Below are 17,982 nucleotides of genomic sequence, written 5' to 3'. Positions count from 1 at the left end.
TGAAGAAACCATCCTGAGTCTTTCTGCTCCAGACCTGGTGCCACTGCTCCTCCCAGGGGCTCTGGGCCTCGAGTCCAGAATATTTACAATATTTTCAAAGGGGTCAGCCTCCGCTCTTGACAGAGCTGAGGCATTTTGAGGCCAGTGGAGGAGGCGAGGGCCCCAGCTGACGCGTCACCCGTGGGAGGGGGCCTTCCTTTTCTGCAGGTCATTAAGGGTCCAGAAGCAAAACCTGTGCTCCTCAAGTTTGAAGAAACTCACCTTCATCTACATGAGGCAGGTGTATCCTGCTTGACAAAAAGGGAATCACAGAGCCCCACGGTCCTGCCTCACAAGGAGGGCAGTACCGGCCCATGGCCCAGCCGTCACAGCCACCACCTCTGAAGTCCCCTTCTGCTCCAGGTTCCAGGCCTGTCCGGCCATCTCCTTCCCGCCCAGCTCCCTCACCGGCAGCCCTAGGGCCTCTGCAGTGCCTCCCCCACCCCCCCCCCCCCCCCCCCCCCCCCCCCGCCAGGGCCAGGAGGGCTCTCCCTTCCTCCACCCAGATCTCCATCAATGTCACCTGGTGGGAGGGGGCCCCCCTGCTCCCTGGCACCTTGAGGAAGTAGCCAGACACCGTGGCCCCTGCGATGATTTTTTTCTCCTTGAACTGATTAGGAGCTGCAGTGGCTGCTACCTTGGGGTGAGTGATTCCAGCTGAGCTGAACTGGCCGTTACAACCCAGGGCAGCCATCAGCTGGAAGAGCCCAGAGGCGAGGGAGGGGCTCTGGCTGGGCCTCACCCCACCCCTGCTCACACCCTGCACTGCACCAGAGGCCCGGAGCGCAGGCTGGGGGTCTCGGCATACCCCGCGGAGGTGTCTCCCTGTGGCTGAGGTCCGCCCACCAGACGTGGGGTCCCAGAGCCGACCTCAGGACACAGGCTACGCCAGCGGTGCCAACAACACTGGCCGGGGATGGGGAGGGATGGCCCTCCCCAGGACATCTCTGCATGAAGGAAGCACCTCCCCCCCCAGCCCCTCCCCAGCCCCCGCTTGAGAAACCGACAGAGCCCAAGACAGCCTTGAACAAGGTGGCCACGTCCAGGGGAGGGCGCAGTTCTCATCAGGCAGAGGCTGCGGTCCCGGACGGTCCAGAGCTGCGGCATCCGGACTTGATCATTCTAAGCGGGGAGGCCTTCGGAGGGCGGGTGCAGAGGGCCCAGTGGGCAGGCTGCTGCTGGCCTCCGGCACGAGCAGAGCAAAGAGCCCAGGAAGAAGGTGACACACCCCGTGGCGCGTGTGACCTGCTCTCCTGTGCCCCCGGAGTCCCCGGGTCTCGCTTCCTTCCCAGGCCACAGGCCAGGGTGGCCGGGACTCCTCCGGACACTACCCTGCTCGGGCCAGGGGCCTCCAGCCCACGTGATGCAGCCCTGATACCCTCCAGTCAGGACCCACCGGCCGCTCTCCTCACCCTTGCTCCTGCCCGACCCACCCCCGGGGCCCAAGGGACAACCAGGGGGTCCCAGGAGAGCAGCCGTGGGGAGCACGGTGGGGGCAGGAGCGGGCAAGAAAGCGCAGGCCGTGGGTGGCCGGTTACAGGGCCAATTCCCGCCCGGGGACACCGCAGCCGCCAGCGCTGCCACCTGCGCCACCGTCAGGGCCCGTCCCTCCCGGCCCCATGCGGCCCCGTGGCGAGGCAGACCCACCAAGCTGCACCCCCAACCCAGGCTCTCAGCAGTGCAGGGGGACAGCTGGGCGCCCGGGGGCCAGATGCCGGAGGACCTTGGGGCGGGGACTAGAGAACAGCATTTATTGTTCACGCCTTCAGCGAACATCTAAGCCTTCGGCCCCCGGGGTGGGGGGAGCGGGAGGGGGGCAGAGCCCTCTAGCCGGTCAGAGGCGGGGCCCAGGGAGGACCCCTGGCACAGAGCCTGGCACGGCCCAGAACTCGCACCGTGTTTGCTGGATCCGGGGCAGGTCCACGGGGGAGACCCCCTGGGTGCCGGGCAGCAGGGGCCGTGGTTCAGAGCGGGGCGGTTGTCCCCACCTGCTCCTACGTCACCCTCAGACCAGGCGGCTGCTGGCCGGGGAGGGGGCTTCCCTGAGGGAGGGGAGGGCTGTCCCCTCTGAACAACGCCCCGGGCTCCTCCCTGACCGGAGGCCTGAGGTCGGCCTGGCCGCCCGTGTCCTGTCCAGGGCCCTGGGCCGGCCTCGCCCCGAGGTGCGTGTAAGGCCAGGCCGGGCAACGTGCGGGGCCGGGGCTCAGCCAGCTCAGCGGGGCCGCTTGCTGTCCAGGACGGCCCTCCAGTCGTCTGCCCATGAGTGCAACCTGCGGCCGGGGGGCTGCAGCCGCATATGCCGGTTGTGACAGGCCGTGAAGAGCACGTGCTCCCAGCGGGGGTTCGGCTCGGCCCCTGGGGGGAAAGCAGCACCTCAGTCCCACGTCGGGGCCCCAGGCGATCGCACCAGCCCTGTCTCACGGGGGTTGGACGCGGGCCCCCTCGCAGCCCCAGAGCCCACAGCGGGTGCTCGGCAAACAGTGACCACGCGCTCCCTACGGCCGCGGCCTCTGCTGGAGGCTGAGCCTCAAGACGCCCGCCCTCCCCGCCCCTGTGCCCAGCCATCCTGCACTGGCTGGACCAGCTCCGTCACCAGCTGTTGACCGTGGGCCCCACAAGCCCCGCAGGCTTCAGTCCCTTGGGTCCACACTGACGCCACCAGTGGTGACCTGCCCTTTGGGTACGGCCTCTCCCCTGCGGAAGAGGGTACGCCCGCCCTCCCCTACAGAAGCTGAGTGGGTCCCTGGGCCCCTCGAAGTCATGGCCTCCCCGACCCCCCTGCACTGTGCCCTGACTGTCCTAGGGAAGCCGTGCGGTCTGGGAGGTCGGTGGCGGGCACACCTGTGGATTCTACCTTCTGAACACTGACTGGGGTAGAGATGGGCATGTTTCCCAGGCCAGCTCCAAAAACCATCAGGGAAGGAATAGTTCAAATGTTCCCACTGAGGTGTCCAAAAGCATAGGATTTAACCCTGAAACTAGTGATGGCTACCAGGAGGGGAGCGTCTGCCAGAGTACGCAGGCACAGCGAGAACAGCAGAACCAGGAGATAAAGAAACCAAATTCTGAAGGAGGTTGTTTGAGCTCCTAGATTCAGCCGTGCCTGAAGCCCTCCTACCCCAGATTTTCAGTTTGATGAACCAATAAGTTTCCCCTCTCCTTTCTAGGCAAATCCAAGGTTTGTTTGTTTATTTTTTGGGAGGGGGTGGCCCATAAGCAAAAGGGACAAATACAGCTCCCAAACCACCTTCAACTAGAGAGATTAGGTTTTGCCTTTCTGCTTTAACACATGAGGTTCAGTCCAAATTACTTCTGGGAAAAAAAAAGGGGGGGGGGGTTCTGTTGCTAAAAACAAACGTTTGGAAGCCAGAGTCCAGCCCTCGTTTTGCACAAGAGCAAGACTTCAAGGTGTAAAGGGACTCACTCGAGGCCACCCAGCGAGTTACCCCAGAGGCAGGACCCACTCTTCCTGACTCCCAGTGGGGCCCCTTCCGAGGCCGGACGCGGAGAAGAATCTTGTCTCGCTCCACGCGCGGCTTAAGGCTGGATGTGATGCCTAACACATGTCTGGTGAGTGAGGGGAGTCAGGGGCCGTGAGACCTGGCCGCCACGCTCGCCCCTCCCCCGCTGCAGGCCACTTGCCTGTGATGTCCACGCGGTCGTCTATGAGGAGGTCGGCGGAGACCACGGTCTTGTCTCTGGTCAGCACGATCTGCTCTAGAAAGTCAGGGCCGAGGTGCTTCTCCACCCAGGCGTACTGGAACGACAGCAGGCGGGGGGAGGTGGAGCCGTGAGGGGGCACAGCCGGCTCTCCTGCAAGAGGGGCCCACCCCGGGAGACTGCCACGCTCAGGGGACGACAGGACCGTCCCGGCCCCTCGGCCACAAAGCGGCAGAATCGTGGCTCCGAGCAGACGCCGCGGCCCCTGCGGCGAGGCTCTAGGGCAAGGAAAGGGGGACGGAGCTCCAAGGCGCATCGAAACAGCCCCTTACAGACTGGCCGTCCTCCTGTCCTACCCGGTGAATTTTCGTCCGGAGGCCACGTGAGGACTGGACCCACGACGGGAGCGGGAGAGGGTCTCAAGCAGATGGTGCCAGTGCCAGGGGCTCCCCCGACGCCCTGCTCCTGAGTGACCTAACCCAGCAGATGGAGGGCCCCATGCAAGTGACCACACTGGCCACCTTCTCAGGAAGACCCCCCCATCACAAGATAACAGGGGGCCATCAGGTTCACAAAACAGCTTCGCGAAGCTAAGTCTCCACACCGAGCTGGACTGACAGCAGACGAGCTGACCCCTGGCCCGTCAACCGGGCCAGGGCGCGGACACCCCAGGCCTCTGGCTGGGAGGAGAGGCCCTGACGGGGGCACGGCAGCCTCCCCGCGTGGCCAGGGGAGGTGGGGCGGCCGGGGCTCCGGTTCCAGCTCAGCTGCTCCGAGGGCCCTGTTGCACCCCGCACTGAAGCCTCACAACAGCCGCGCGGCAGGTGCGCACCCCGAAGGCTCTGAGGCGGTAAAACAAGGGGGTGACGAGGGTGGGGGGCAGGGCGCAGACGACCCGCCCGAATGCGTTCCAGGCCCACGGGGAGCCATCGGAGCTGCGTCTCCAGGCCGCCCCGGGAGGAGGGCAGGCAGGCTCTGCTTCCTCTCTGCTCATCAGTTTGGAGGGTGTCCACTGAGATACCTTTAAGCTCAGAGATTCTCTCCTCGGCGGCCGCATCAGGTCTCCTCAGAACTTGTCCTTCCAGCGCTTTGCCTTCTCGTTTCCATGACTCCACCCAATTCTTACCTTCCCCAAGGAACCTGCCCTGGCCTCCTCCCTGGGGGACCACAGAGCCTGTGACAGAGTGATGACCGTCTCTCTTCCTGCCACACTGTCCTGAGCTCCCGAGAGCAAAGACACGGCTCTTTTAAGCCCCAGATGCCTAGCGTTGCAGCAGGTGCCCGGTAAACGTTTGCCGAATGACTGCCAACCAAAAAAGCATTCACTTTTTTATTGCAAAAGTAATGGCTAATCAAAGAAAATTTGGGAAATAAGTTACAGAAGCATCTATAGTTGGCAGAATTTCCTTCCTTCCTTTTTTTAAAAAAAAAATTTACCACGTTTCAAAACGTAGTTTTTAATTAAAGTTGTATAGGCAACTTTGCGCCCAACTTATTTTTCCAGGATCCAAGAATGCAGAAAAAAGAATCAACCGTGAAATTGCCCAGGCTTTCTGGTTTGAGAAAAGTGCACTGAGGTTCTTTCTTTCTTGCTGGGTGCGGGTCTTTGGGCCGGACAGAAGACACAGGGGTGACGTTTACTGCTAGCAAGGTGGTGAATGCCGCCTTCTGCATCCTTCCTCCAACCCAGGGAGGCATCAGCACAACCGCACTGGTTATGAGACGGAGGCCCTGAGAGGCTGGGTTGGGGGGTCTGAGGCCCAGAGCTCTCGTCTGACTCCCGGGCCCGGCCAGGGTGGGGGCCAGGGTCCGAGGGCACCGCTGTGGGGGCGGGGCTGCGGAGGGAAGGTGGCTCGTTTTCCACCCAATCGTAAGTCTGGTCCCTGAAGACACTTGGGCAGGAAACAGTTCGGCCTGGCGAACACAGAGCCATCCGAGGTAAAGTGGTGGTGTTATTCCCGAACCAGAATCTGTCAAGACGACCCAAACCGAACCCGAACCACATGCAGCAAAAGATTTACTAGACAGACTTTCGAGGGAGGAGGTCTTTCCATGGCCTCAGGGAAGAGCAGCGTTTGGTGACACAGCTGCTGCAGAGACAACTAAAGGCTTTAAAGTGGGGCCAGCGGGACATGTCCCGCACCCCCGGGGGTGTGCGTGTGGAGCCGAAATGCACGGGCAGCTCCGAGGCTATGTCAGCATTTCTCCCCAGATGGCCGTGTAGACAGAGGTGTGCTTGAAAACAAGCATCGGCAGGAAGCAGGCTTGCTGAGGTACCGAGGGGTAAGAAGCGTGGTGCTTCCAGCCCCGGAGGGAGGAGCAGACGTGGGACAAGGACGTCGGTACCCCGGGGACAGACACACCAGGTCAGAGCCATCTGAAGCTCAGAGGGGAGTGCTGGGTTGAGGCTGCACGGGCGGGATGGTCGGCATGGAGATGATACTTGAACCCCGGGGGAGGGATGAGGACCCCGAGGGCCGGACAGCCAGCCCCGCCTCCACCGCAGCCCTGGCTGAAACAGCTGCCCCAGCCCAGCGGTTCTCAAACACGGCGCACCTGGGGGCTTGTGGAAACACACTGGCTACTCCCAGAGTTTCTGCTGGGGGTCTCACGAGGGGCCGGACGATGCCCACTTCTAGCGTGCAGGGGATGCTGAGCCTCCAGTTCACGACTCTGCTGGGGACTGGAAACGCCTCCAGGCCCAAGCCCACCCCCGCTGACCAAGCCGAGTCACTCGCCCCCCCGAGGTGAGCTGAACTCACGGTCCTGGCGGGTTGAGGGGCGTCCTGAGCACGAGGCACACGGTGGAGGCCAGCGCCGCGACACCCCGATGAGGGCGCATCCCTTCCGTGTGAAGTGCGGGAGGCGCCGAACGTTGGCTGACCGTGTGTGTTTGCTTCTCTCGTGGAGCCGGGCGAGGAGAGGTCCCGAGAGGGCACGCGGGACCCCTGCCGAGGTCGGCCCCCAAGCGGGGGGTCTGGGCCCCGAGACCCACCTTCCCAGACTTGGGAAGCTCCTTGGCTTCCTCGGGGCAGAAGCATCCCTGGGCCCACCTCTGGTGTGAACCCACCCCCAGGGCACAGACCATCCCTCTGGGTTTGGCAACCCTGCAAGTTCCCAATCTCCAGAGAAGTCTCAGTTTTATGTCATTCTACCTACTCTCAATAAAGATGACGAAGTGAGTATGTAGCAAAGTGCAGTTTCACTGTTTCACCTTTGTGAGGCTTTTCGTGCCCAAATACTTGGTTTGGGTGGCCTCCAGCCCCTCCCCGACCCGCATCCTCTCCTCGTCCCATCCTTCACATCGATGCTGCACCAACGGGGACGGTCACCTTCCCACAGAACCTGGTGCCTCGCCAGGTCCACCCGGAGGGCGCAGCAGAATTTCAGGCTCTGCTGGGAGGAGGCCCTGGCCCAGACCCAGGAGGCTGGATGGGAGGAGGGGCAGCCCCGGCAGGCGGCGGCCATGGATGCGGGTCCAAGCCCTTCCCTGGGACACGGGGCAAAGCGAGAAGAGGCCCAACCCCAGGCGTCTTACCTTCTCGAAGGGACAGTACTTGTACATCTTGGTGGGGCTGGTGCAGATGAAGACGTCCGTGCTGAGGGAGAGGCGGAGGGTGAGGCTGGGCGCCGGCGTCCCCCTGCCCGAGCCCGGCCCCCGATGGCCAGCGATGCCCTGTGCCCCCGGCCCCGGCCGCCGCGTGTGACCCCAGCCCCGGCCCGACACCAGCTCAGGGCCGGGCAAACCACAGGGCAGCCCCGTGCAGCCAGCCATGCAGGTTGGCAGAGCTGAGGAACGGCCGTCCCTGGGACGTGACAGGAAATGCCAGAAATGGCGAGTACCAGCCTGCAAGGAAAGCATTACAGGACCAGAGCCAGCTACTCAAGGGACGTACATCAGGGCCTCACACGGCGCAGAGGCAGGAAACCTACAAGCCGAGCCGGAGTCTCTAGGTCAAGGGTGCGGCCGGGCGGCTCGGGCTTCGCGCACTCCTGTGGACCCTGGTGGCCCCTCACGGTCTGTGCTGCGCCAGCTCCTCCCGCGGCCCCGGGCCCGGCGCCCGCCAACAGTGCCAGCTGGTCCCCTTCCTCAGCAAGCTGACACCTGCCCCCGGAGCGGCACCTACTGTCTCATCGGGCCAAGCCCACGGGGGATGGGATCCCTGGAGGCCTGCGTCAGACTGAGGTCCCGGGCAGAGGGCGTGGCGTCCCGGGCACCCTGGGTCTCCGCCTGCTTCCCCTCTCCGTGGATTTGCCTGTTCTGGACACATCTCATGTTAACGGAACCCCACGGTACATGGTCTCTTGTGACTGGCTTCTTTCATTCAGGGTCATGTTTTCAAGGGCACTGGAACTCTGGGCCTTTTTACTGCCCAGTAACGTCCCTCGTATAGATGCTCCACGTTCAGTTTACGTGCTACCACGGATGGACAGCGGGTCCGCTTCCACCCGGGAACTGTGGCGCTGGGGGCGCCCGTGCGCAGGGTCCGCGTGGACCTGTGTCCCCGTTTCTCTCGGGTGCGACTGCTGGGTTACAGGCGGCTCTGCATCCAACATCCTGAGGGTGCGGTTTCCAAGGCAGCTGCGCCGGTTACAATCCCACCACCAGCGATAAGGTTTCCCAGCTCCCTCCATCCTTGGCTACACCCACGATCGTCCATCTTTTCTGCGACAGTCGTTCTAGTGGTGCAGAGCGGCTTTTTACTGGGGTTCTGACTTACTTCCCTAAGGACGAACGATGTTGAGGCCAACTTTCACGCACTTAATTGCCATCTGTAGCTCTTCTCTGGAGCAATGCCAAGGAAATGCCAAACTCAGAGCCCGAGCCCATGTTTTTTAAAACCTGAGTTAGATGGCACCCTTCTCTCTTCAACCTCTTCCTCCACATCCCACCTGCCCCACACTCACTGAAACCTCACCCTCCTGGTCTCATTTGCTACCCAAGTCAGCAAACCCCTTCCCCTCCCAGGGCCTGTACCCTTGCTCCCCGCCGCCCTTCACTACTCATTCCGATCCTACAGGTCTGACGTCAGACATCAGCCCCTGGAGAAGCACCTGCACCTGAACGAGCCCCTCCCCAGTGACCTCTAACACGTCACCTCGCTCATTTCCTGCACAAAGCACAAGACACAGAGCCGTCCACTTGATCAGCCATCCGCTAGACCCCTCTCTCAGCCCAGACTCTGGCCATGGACTGACCGTCAGAATCGCCCACCCGCTAAGCGCCAAAGTGGAAGTAAAGCACCAGTGGTGTGGTCTCAACCTGGACATCTCAGTCTGGAATTTCTGCAAATGTGTTAATAGGGCAGCTGTGAAAAAGTGCTCTGGGCCAGAACCCACGAGAAGAAAGCTGCCTCCCTGGGACTTCCCTGGTGGTGCAGTGGTTAGGAACCCACCTGCCAATGCGGGAGACACAGGTTCGAGCCCTGATCCGGGAAGATCCCACATGCCGCGGAGCAACTAAGTCCGTGAGCCACGACTACTGAGCCCATGCGCCACAACTACTGAAGCCCACGCGCCTAGAGCCCGTGCTCCCCGAAAGCTACCTCAGTGAGAAGCCCGCGCACCGCAACAAAAGAGTAGCCCCCGCTCGCCACAACTAGAGAAAGGCCGCGCACAGCAACAAAGACCCAATGCAGCCAAAAATAAAAATAAATTTAAAAATAAAAAATAAACAAGCTTCCTCCTCTGCCACCCCCTGAAGAATCTCAATGCACGTCCACAAACTAAAAGCTCTGAGAAGTCCCACAGGAAAGACACCGCTCATCGATGTTTCCCATGCTGCTTTGGTCAAAGAACACTCTTCTTGGGACTTCCCTGGTGGTCCAGTGGTTAAGACTCCACACTCCCAATGCAGGGGGCCCGGGTTCGATCCCTGGTCAGGGAACTAAGATGCCACATGCCGCAACTAAGACCCGGTGCAGCCAAAATAAATAAATAATAAATAAATAAATATTAAAAAAAAAAAGAACACCCTTCTGTTGCACACCTATTAAGTCCTGCAGAATAGCAACAGTGGCAGCTAACCTTTACACGGCACACATTTTACAGATGAAGAAACTGAAAGTTTAGAGACTTGCTGAGGGTTCGATTCTGGAGAAGCGGTCTAACTCCAGTTCAGACCGAGACTTAACCACCGTGCAATCCAGGTCCCCAGAATACAGTTGGTTAACGTGGCCCAGGAAAGGAGGGTCCAGACAAGAACAGAGGTTTTAAAAGCTTCGGTGCAAAAATACACACTCTTTGCCTCGCCAGGCTCTTGCTACAGGTGGAAGAGGTTATAGTACATGATTCTGGTGTAGATCAGGTTCAAATCATAAACCAGAGTAGTAAATCCTAACATCTGTGGCCTAACTTTTAACAAGGAAGCCAAGACCATTCAACAGAGGAAAGAAGAGTCTTTTCAGCAAATGGTTCTGGGACAATTGGATTTTCCACACGACAAAGAAGGAAGTGGGACCCCCTTCCTCACACCATATGCAAAAATTAAAATGGATCAAAGACCTAAATATAAGAACTTAAACTAGAAAACTCTTAGAAGAAAACATAGGAGCAAATCTTTGTGACCTTGGATTAGGCAAAGGATCCTTACCTACGGCACCAAAAACACAAACGACAAAAGAAAAAAATAAATGAATTGAATTATATCAAAATAAAAACTTCGGGTTTCAAAGGACACCACCCAGAAAGTGAAACGACAATCCACAGAATGAGAGAATATGTCTGCAAGTCACATATCTCACAAGTGGCTTGTTATCCAGAATATACAAAGCAGGCTTATGAGTTAACAATAACAAAAGAAGACAAATAAATTGAAAAAAAAAAATTAGCAAAGGATTTGAATAACCATTTAACCAAAAAAGATATACAAATAGCTAATATGCACACCAAAAGATGCATAACACCATTAGTCTTCAGAGAAATGCAAATTAAAACCACAATGAGATACCACTTCACACCCACTAGAATGGCTGGAATCAAAAAGACCATAGCGGGCTTCCCTGGTGGCGCAGTAGTGGAGAGTCCGCCTGCCGATGCAGGGGATGCGGGTTCGTGCCCCGGTCCGGGAAGATCCCACATGCCGCGGAGCGGCTGGGCCCGTGAGCCGTGGCCGCTAGGCCTGCGCGTCCAGAGCCTGTGCTCCGCAACGGGAGAGGCCGCAACAGTGAGAGGCCTGCGTACCGCAAAAAAAAAAAAGACCACAGCAAGTGCTGGGGAGGAGAAGTTGGATCCCTCAGACGTTGCTGCTGGGAACGTAAAATGGTGCGGCTGCTTTGAAGGTAGTTTGGATTCAGCGTATGACCCGTCAGTCCCCCTCCCTGGTGCACGTCTAAGAGAAATAAAAACATGCGACCACAAAAACCCTTGTACGTGAATGTTCACAGCAGTGTTCTTCTTCATATCTAAAAAGAAGGAACACCCAAGATCTATCAACTAAGGAACGGATGGACAGAACGTAGCGTATCCACACAACGGAGAACCACTCAGCAGTGAAAAGGGATGAGGTCGCGATCCACTTGGCGGCACACGTGAACCCGGAAACATTATACTGAGTGAGAGAAGCCAGTCGCAGGAGGCGAGGTATCGTGAGAAACGTGTGTGAAATGTCCAGGCAAGGCAAATCCAGAGACAGCAAAGCCAGCTGCCGAGGGCTGCGGGCAGAGAGCAGGGATGCGCAGTGACTGCTAACATGCTGAAGTTGACTATGGGGCTGTTTGGACATCTCTGTGAACCCGCTAAAAACCATGCGGGTGTAGGGTATGTGGACTGTACCTCAATAAGGCTATTTCCTTTTTTAAGGTCCTCAGGGGAGTGCCGTAAGTGCCACCGAATTTCGACGGGCGGTGGGCACTGGTTCCGGGGCGGGGGCCTCAGCTCACAGGACCAGGTATAGACGTTTCCCTCATCCTCTTGCTGTCGCTTCCCCCACCCCATCTCCCAGGTCTCCCCGTCGTACCCCTTCACACACCTGGCTCTCTGTGTTCAGCACTGATCCCAGTTCGTGGTTGTCTTCCCGGATGTGATGCTCTATTTAACACCTGCTCTCTGGCTAGACTGTAAGCTCCAGGAGAGCAGGGAATGCGCTTTGTTCGCTTGTGACCCGCTGGTGCCCAGAGGCATCTGACAGTCAGTTCTCAGTTATTTGCTGAATAAATGAACCCTGAACACCCAGCGAACCCCGTCAAATTAGACTCGACATTCTCCCAAGTTACTGGATGGAAGCATCTTAACAGCCTACAGACTTGCCCCGTGAGGACGGACCGCGCAGGCCCGTGCAGGGTGAGGAACGAGAAGCAGAGGTGACATGATGCGGGAAGGGGTGCGGACCCTGGGCCGAGACAAACTCACCTCTCCAGGTTGGCCATCTGCTTCACAGCCTCCACAGCGCCTGGCAGAGGCTCGAGGTCAAAGAAGAAATTCTCCGACTCCCAGATGCTGATCGCCTTCTCCTGAGAAGGGGAGAAGTGCAGGTGATGCCCCGGGTCCTCAGCACCCTGCGTGCCCACACCCCGAGGATGCAGCTCCCGGGGGAGGAAGGGTGGGAGCTGGCACTGGCGTGCGTTCCGGCCCCTTTGCAGGAGGGATCCAGCTTCTGCGAGGATCCAACGGGGACCAGCTATGGTGCTGGGGCTGTGGATTCTGAAGCCAGCGCTGCTACAGGCCCTGCTGGAGCTGGCGGGGACAGAAGGTTGGCCCCCAGGAACCACACGTTTGCCTGATTCTAAAGGCCTGAGGCCCCCTGGAGGCAGCGAGGGTGGGCTGGGTCCTGTCAGGGCGCTGGAATCTCACTTTCAACTGCTGGAGGAGCTCAGGCCCTTCAGAGCACCGCCATGCCACGAGGGATGGGGGCGCGGGCAGGAGGCCGACCGAGCAGAGCTCCAGGCTCCGCACCACATCGGCAGAACAGCTCTTTATCTGAGCTACACGTTGGCATGCCAATAAAATACTTCGTTAAAACACACACACACACACACACACACACACACACACACACACACACACAACTATTCTGCTGCTTTTAAGGTTTAAAAGTCCCCAATCCAGACCCTCATTTCACATGTGAGAAAACCAAGGCTCAGAATGGGGAAGGGATTGACTTAATGTCACACAGCAAAACGGTGGCTCCCAACCGCCCGGCTAGGAGTGTCCGTCTTATGCTGCTGGCCAAATTCAAGTCTGTAGTATGTCACCCCCTTCCAGGGCCAGGACAAGGGGAAAGTGACAACCCCCAGCCTCTGAGAAGCAGGAAACCATGTCCCATGTATGCAACGCAGGAAGCGTTCCCCCACCCGCTGTCAGAACACCACCCCCCGAAAAAACGCCACCACGGCGACCTACGGGAAGTACGCGGAGGTCACACGGGCAATACTGTTGTCAACTACGTGGGCTTAAGCACATCAGTGCTTACCGCTCATACATGCCCTCTCTTGTCTGAGCCTCACATCCCACAGGCAGCAAGAGCCGCCATCCCCAATTTACCGATGAGGAAACTGGGCTTCACTGAAGCTTTTATTCAAGGCCACTTCAGGGTGATACTGTCAGAACTTGAACTTGGGGCTTCTGACTCAAAGGGAAGCAGTGTGAGTGGTGGAAAGCAGGCTGTGGCCCAGGGCTAACCATTTCCCCTCAGCACCCCAGCTTACCTCCCTCCCCCTCAACTTCCCCTGAAACCCTGGTCAAGGGACTTCCTTTCTCTGAGGCCCGTTCAACTGCCCTAACAGTGTAAGATTCTAAGTCAGTGAAAACGAGCTATGCCTTCCCCTCCGCCCTGCTCACCCCTTGGCAAGCGAGGCTCAAAGGAAACACAGAAAGACCCACATTTTGTAAAGCAGGGATGCCTCCGTGTGGAAGCCGGGTGCTTGACAGGGAGGTTTTAACGCAGATGCTGGGCCAGCTCGGCCAAGGGGAGACCAGGGAGGTCCTGCTATGAGCTGTGCCTGGGGATAAAGGTCATGTGTGCGTCTATTAAAGCCTCATTGCCTGCAATGTTCCCAGGAGCGGCAGTGCACAGTGAGCTCTCGGAGCACCTCTCCTCGGTGCCCGAGTTCTGCTCCCAGGCCTTGTTCTTGGAAGACAGTAACGCATTCCCCTAGACCCGGAGTCTGCACATTGGCACAATGGACTAGAAGAGCCACTGTCCTTGGAGAGCTGCGGGGGTGGGCGACCTAACAGCAGTGGCATCTGTGGGACCTGGAGCTGAGGGAGCCGCCAACTGAGGTCTGCACCTTCAGCCGGGCCTGGGCACTGGCGGGAGGACCCATACTTGGTGCTGGACGAACGCTCCAGGGAAGGGTAACCGGCCCCGCAGAGACCCCCTCCTCTTAGCCAGGACCTGGACCTTCGAGGGTTAAAATTGTGCCGTAAGACCTTGCCCTTTCTTGTCAGAACAGAGAACAACATTTGCTTGGTGGAGATTTACAGGAACATCATTACCTGACCATGACCTGACCTCAAGAACAGAGGATCTAACACCAAGAAGTCTGCAGCAACTAACCACGCCCCTCCCTCACCTTTCCTAGAAAAAGGCTTTGCTGAAAGCTTTTGGGAAGTTTGGGGGTTTTAAGGCATGAGCCATCCATCTCCTTGCATGGCCCTGCAGTAGACCTTTCTCTGTTTCAAACTCTGACGTTCTGGTATCGTTTGGCCTCTCTGCGCGTCGGGCACACGGACTTCCATCTCAGTAACAGGCTTAGTGGCATCACAGTAACACGGTCCTGGGAGGAAAGGAAGAACCCGGACGGCAACGCTGAGTGCCGTCTATGAATGAAGACACACACAGGGCAGGGGAGAACACTACTGGGCCTGCAAAAATTACTAGGGCATTTCCTCTGGTTTAAAGTTTTTAATGAGGTATCGGGAGTGGGAGAGGTCGGCACCCCAGCCTCAGGGGAAAGTTGCCTTCTGAAGCGCCTGGTGTTAATGAAAAGAAATGGCGCTTCATTTCCTTTTGAACACCCACCCGTCCACAAACCAAATTACTGTCCAGATGCCTTTTGTAAATCAAAGAACTGGCACTTGTTAGAGGAGGACAGAGGACAGGACTGAATGACCTTGGCAAGCGGACAGACAACTCAGATCCAGGCTGACCCTTCTTGGCTGTGACATGGGACAGGTTTCCTCACCTCACAAGGGAGAAAATAATGTCTGCCTCACAGAGGAGGGAATGCAGCAACCTGGGGTTACAAAATAGGTTCTAAAATCATCATCAACTCCCCCTGGCAGCCACCTTAGGTGGCCAGTTGAGGGACAGCAGAAAACATTAGGTCTCTAAGTTGGTCCATGGCAAGATCCCGTACCTTTCACCAAGTAGTTTAAATGGACAAACCAAGCGATCTAAGAACTTTCCCGGTGTCAGAGCTCAGGTGCTCAGCTGGGCGGGCTGGGGCAGGGGATAAGCCAAGGAATAGATCCGGACCCACCATGACTCCCTGTGTGCTGTCCAGGAAGACTTGCAACCTCAGTGCTACTGGGAACCACACTTTGGTGGAAAAGGGAAAGAAAGAATGGATGGTAAAGATGCTCATCAAATTCAGGTAGAGGAAGAAACGGGAATGTGACTTGAGGCCAAAATTAAAAAGTCAGTTGAAGATAGGGAGTTAGGTATATTATGCCTTATGAGCTCCTGAATTTTGAGAAGCCCTCGCTGACAGCCAAGAGCTATCGAACGCAGAGGCCCCTAGGACCCGGTGCTACGGGTGGCGACTCCCAGGGCCACGCGCGCCCGGGGCGGGGATGCTCACGCTCAGCCCGGGCTGCAGGCGGTCGTACTGCTCCGACACCCAGAAGCCGCGCCGGTCCTCCAGCGCGATGAAGGGCTGGTCGGGGAAGCGCGCGCGGAACTTCCTGAGGAAGCCGCCCTCGAAGTCGGCCAGCACGCCGTCCATGTCCACCAGCACCCGCAGGGCGCGGCCGGCAGGCCCGCCCGACGCCCAGCGCAGCCCAGCGGGCCCCGCAGGCACCGCTGCGCCGCGGGGCCTCCGCGCGCACCAGCCGCGCAGCCGGATCATGGCCCCTGGCGGGCGCTCGCCGGGAACACCGGGGCCATGTCCGCGGGAGGAGACACTGCGGACAGGGGAGCGGGCGTCGGGGTCGCGGGACGCGCGGGATGCGTGGGGAGCGCGGGGCTCGGGGCGCGTGGCGCGCGGGGCGAGCGGGAAACGAGCGCGCAGGCTCAAGCCCCAGAGCGAGGCTGCGGCCTCGCCGCCCTTAAAGGGACCCGCGCTGGCGGAGGCGGGCCCGAGGGGCGTGGCCTGGAGGACAGCCCTGGGCGCTGGGCTGTCCCCGGGGCGTCCGCACTCCCCGGATCTCCACTGGCACCTTCTCCTGGGATCCTGCGCCTGGGCTCCCTCCTCCCAGTGCCGCAGGAGCAGGCCTGTGTCTCGGAGACGTTCACTGAGCCCCTAGAGCGTCGCGCAGTGGACCACGTGGACGAGGTCCTGCCACCCTGGGACTCACATCTTAGAAGGGGAGAGGGACACAAAGCAAATAAGTCAACAAAATAGGCAGAAGAACTTCAGGGAGTGACAGTAGTAGGAAGGAACCAAAACAGGGATGTGCCCCCTGCTTTACGGTGACTGGCTGGGGAGAGGCTGTTAGAGGAGCAATTAACACCGTGCAAATATCACGAAGCCTTAATAAGACCGGTGACTTTCAAATGAATCTAAAATAAATATTATGTACCCCGTTATAGGTGGCTTTCCTTTTTCTTCTGGCTTTAAAATCTTTTATTGTCAATTTGAATGAATAAGAGACTATTACTGTTGTTATAGGCAAGCAGTATCCAACAGAGACACACCAGGACCCTCCTCACCCACTATACTCTAAGACACACTAGCATTTTGTCTTTTCCAGAAACACACCAAGCTTATTTGGGTCTAAAGATCTTGGCATACATTTGTTCCTCTCCCTGAAACTCTCCACTCCCAGATCCCTTTTCACTGGCTCCTTCTCACCCTTCACATCTTGGAAGCATTTCCTGACCTTCCTCTACCCCATGACCATGTTTCATTTTCTTCATAACAGGTACTGACTCTCTGAAAGTATTTTGTTTGCTTGCTTTTGTGTGTAACTCCTACAGCCAGAGCTTCGTTGCCGCAAGAACTTTGTCTTGATGACAGATACACACCTGGCATCTGGCACAGGGCTGGACACATATCAGAGACAAAGTAAATGTGTGCTCAAAGAATGAAAAACAGATAGTTAAATGTGGTATCTCCACTCACTGCGGTGGCTGTTTGTTGTAAGGTGTGTCTCAAGTAACTGCTGGGGACTTCGCTGGTGGCGCAGTGGTTAAAAATCCACCTGCCAATGAAGGGGACACGGGTTCGAGCTCTGGGCCAGGAAGATCCCACATCTAAGAACGCACAACCAAGCCCGTGCGCCGCAGCTACTGAGCCTGCGCTCTAGAGCCCCCGAGCCACAACTACTGACCCCGCGTGCCTAGAGTCCCTGCTCCGCACCAAGAGAAGCCACCGCAATGAGAAGCCCACGCAACGCAACAAAGAATAGCCCCTGCTCCCCACAACTAGAGAAAGCCTGCGCACAGCAACAAAGGCCCAAAACAGCCAAAAATAAATAGATTTATAAATAAAATAGATTTATAAAAAATAGTTAAAAAATAAACTTAATTGCTGGATTTTACACATGAATAGCTTACAAAATAGTTAGAATATATCCAAGGTTATCCCCCTAACCACATCTCCTTCAGTCATTTCACTCTTGAGAGGAAGAGAGAAGGGTGGGATGCCCCTTAGCAGTTTTGAAATGAGTGTGATTTGATTCCTGGCTCCTCTTTGCCGCAATGCAGGTATTCTCAAGCTTTAGTGTGCATCAAGGTTACCTTCAGGGCTTGTTAAACTCAGAGTGCAGAGCACCACCCTCAGAGTTTGTAGTAAGTCTAAAGTGGAGTCCAAGAATTTGCATTTCTAAGGAGTTCCCAGGTGGCGTTGATGCTGCGGGCTGAGGAACCGCACTTTGAGAACAGATGCCACAATCTAAATAGGCAACAAAATTTAAAGTAGGACTAGTAGCTGTGGCTATTTTGAATTATTGTAGTGTTTAACTTCTCACAACATTTTTGGCTTTTATTAAAATCCATGTACTTCCATGGAAATGTGTCCTATAATTCAAAATGTCCGTCTTCTGTTTGAGGACCGAATGTTGCCATACAGCATTCAGGGACAGCTCCATCCTAGAGTACAAGTGTTAAAGTCATTCAGCTATACTTGTCCCAAATACATCAATTTATTTCCATCTCTATTTCAAGGTACAATTTTTACTATT

The 17,982-nt window shown here is 57.4% G+C and overlaps 1 protein-coding gene across 1 annotated transcript; it reads right to left on the bottom strand.

The window, feature by feature from the left end:
- Positions 1-1,800: 1,800 nt before the first annotated feature.
- On the bottom strand, positions 1,801-15,897 carry NT5M (5',3'-nucleotidase, mitochondrial). Its single transcript, XM_032617828.1, has 5 exons — positions 15,441-15,897; positions 12,049-12,149; positions 7,238-7,298; positions 3,682-3,796; positions 1,801-2,394 (listed from the first exon to the last, which is right to left on the bottom strand). Exons 1-5 carry the CDS (start codon positions 15,705-15,707, stop codon positions 2,252-2,254), a joined length of 687 nt encoding a protein of 228 aa, XP_032473719.1. The 5' UTR covers positions 15,708-15,897; the 3' UTR covers positions 1,801-2,251.
- Positions 15,898-17,982: the final 2,085 nt, after the last annotated feature.

The sequence above is a fragment of the Phocoena sinus genome, chromosome 20, assembly GCF_008692025.1.
Source record: "Phocoena sinus isolate mPhoSin1 chromosome 20, mPhoSin1.pri, whole genome shotgun sequence".
Taxonomy (NCBI): Eukaryota; Metazoa; Chordata; class Mammalia; order Artiodactyla; family Phocoenidae; genus Phocoena; species Phocoena sinus.
Note: the sequence above shows the minus strand (reverse complement) of the source record. Positions and strands in the feature narration are given on the sequence as shown.

Coding starts and splice junctions, on each gene's coding strand:
- NT5M (XM_032617828.1), bottom strand. CDS start 15,707: ATGATCCGGCTGCGCGGCTGGTGCGCGCGGAGGCCCCGCGGCGCAGCG. Junction 12,150..15,440: donor GCCTGCAGCCCGGGCTGAGC/GTGAGCATCCCC, acceptor TCCCCTTCTCAG/GAGAAGGCGATCAGCATCTG. Junction 7,299..12,048: donor CAGATGGCCAACCTGGAGAG/GTGAGTTTGTCT, acceptor CCTCTCCCTCAG/CACGGACGTCTTCATCTGCA.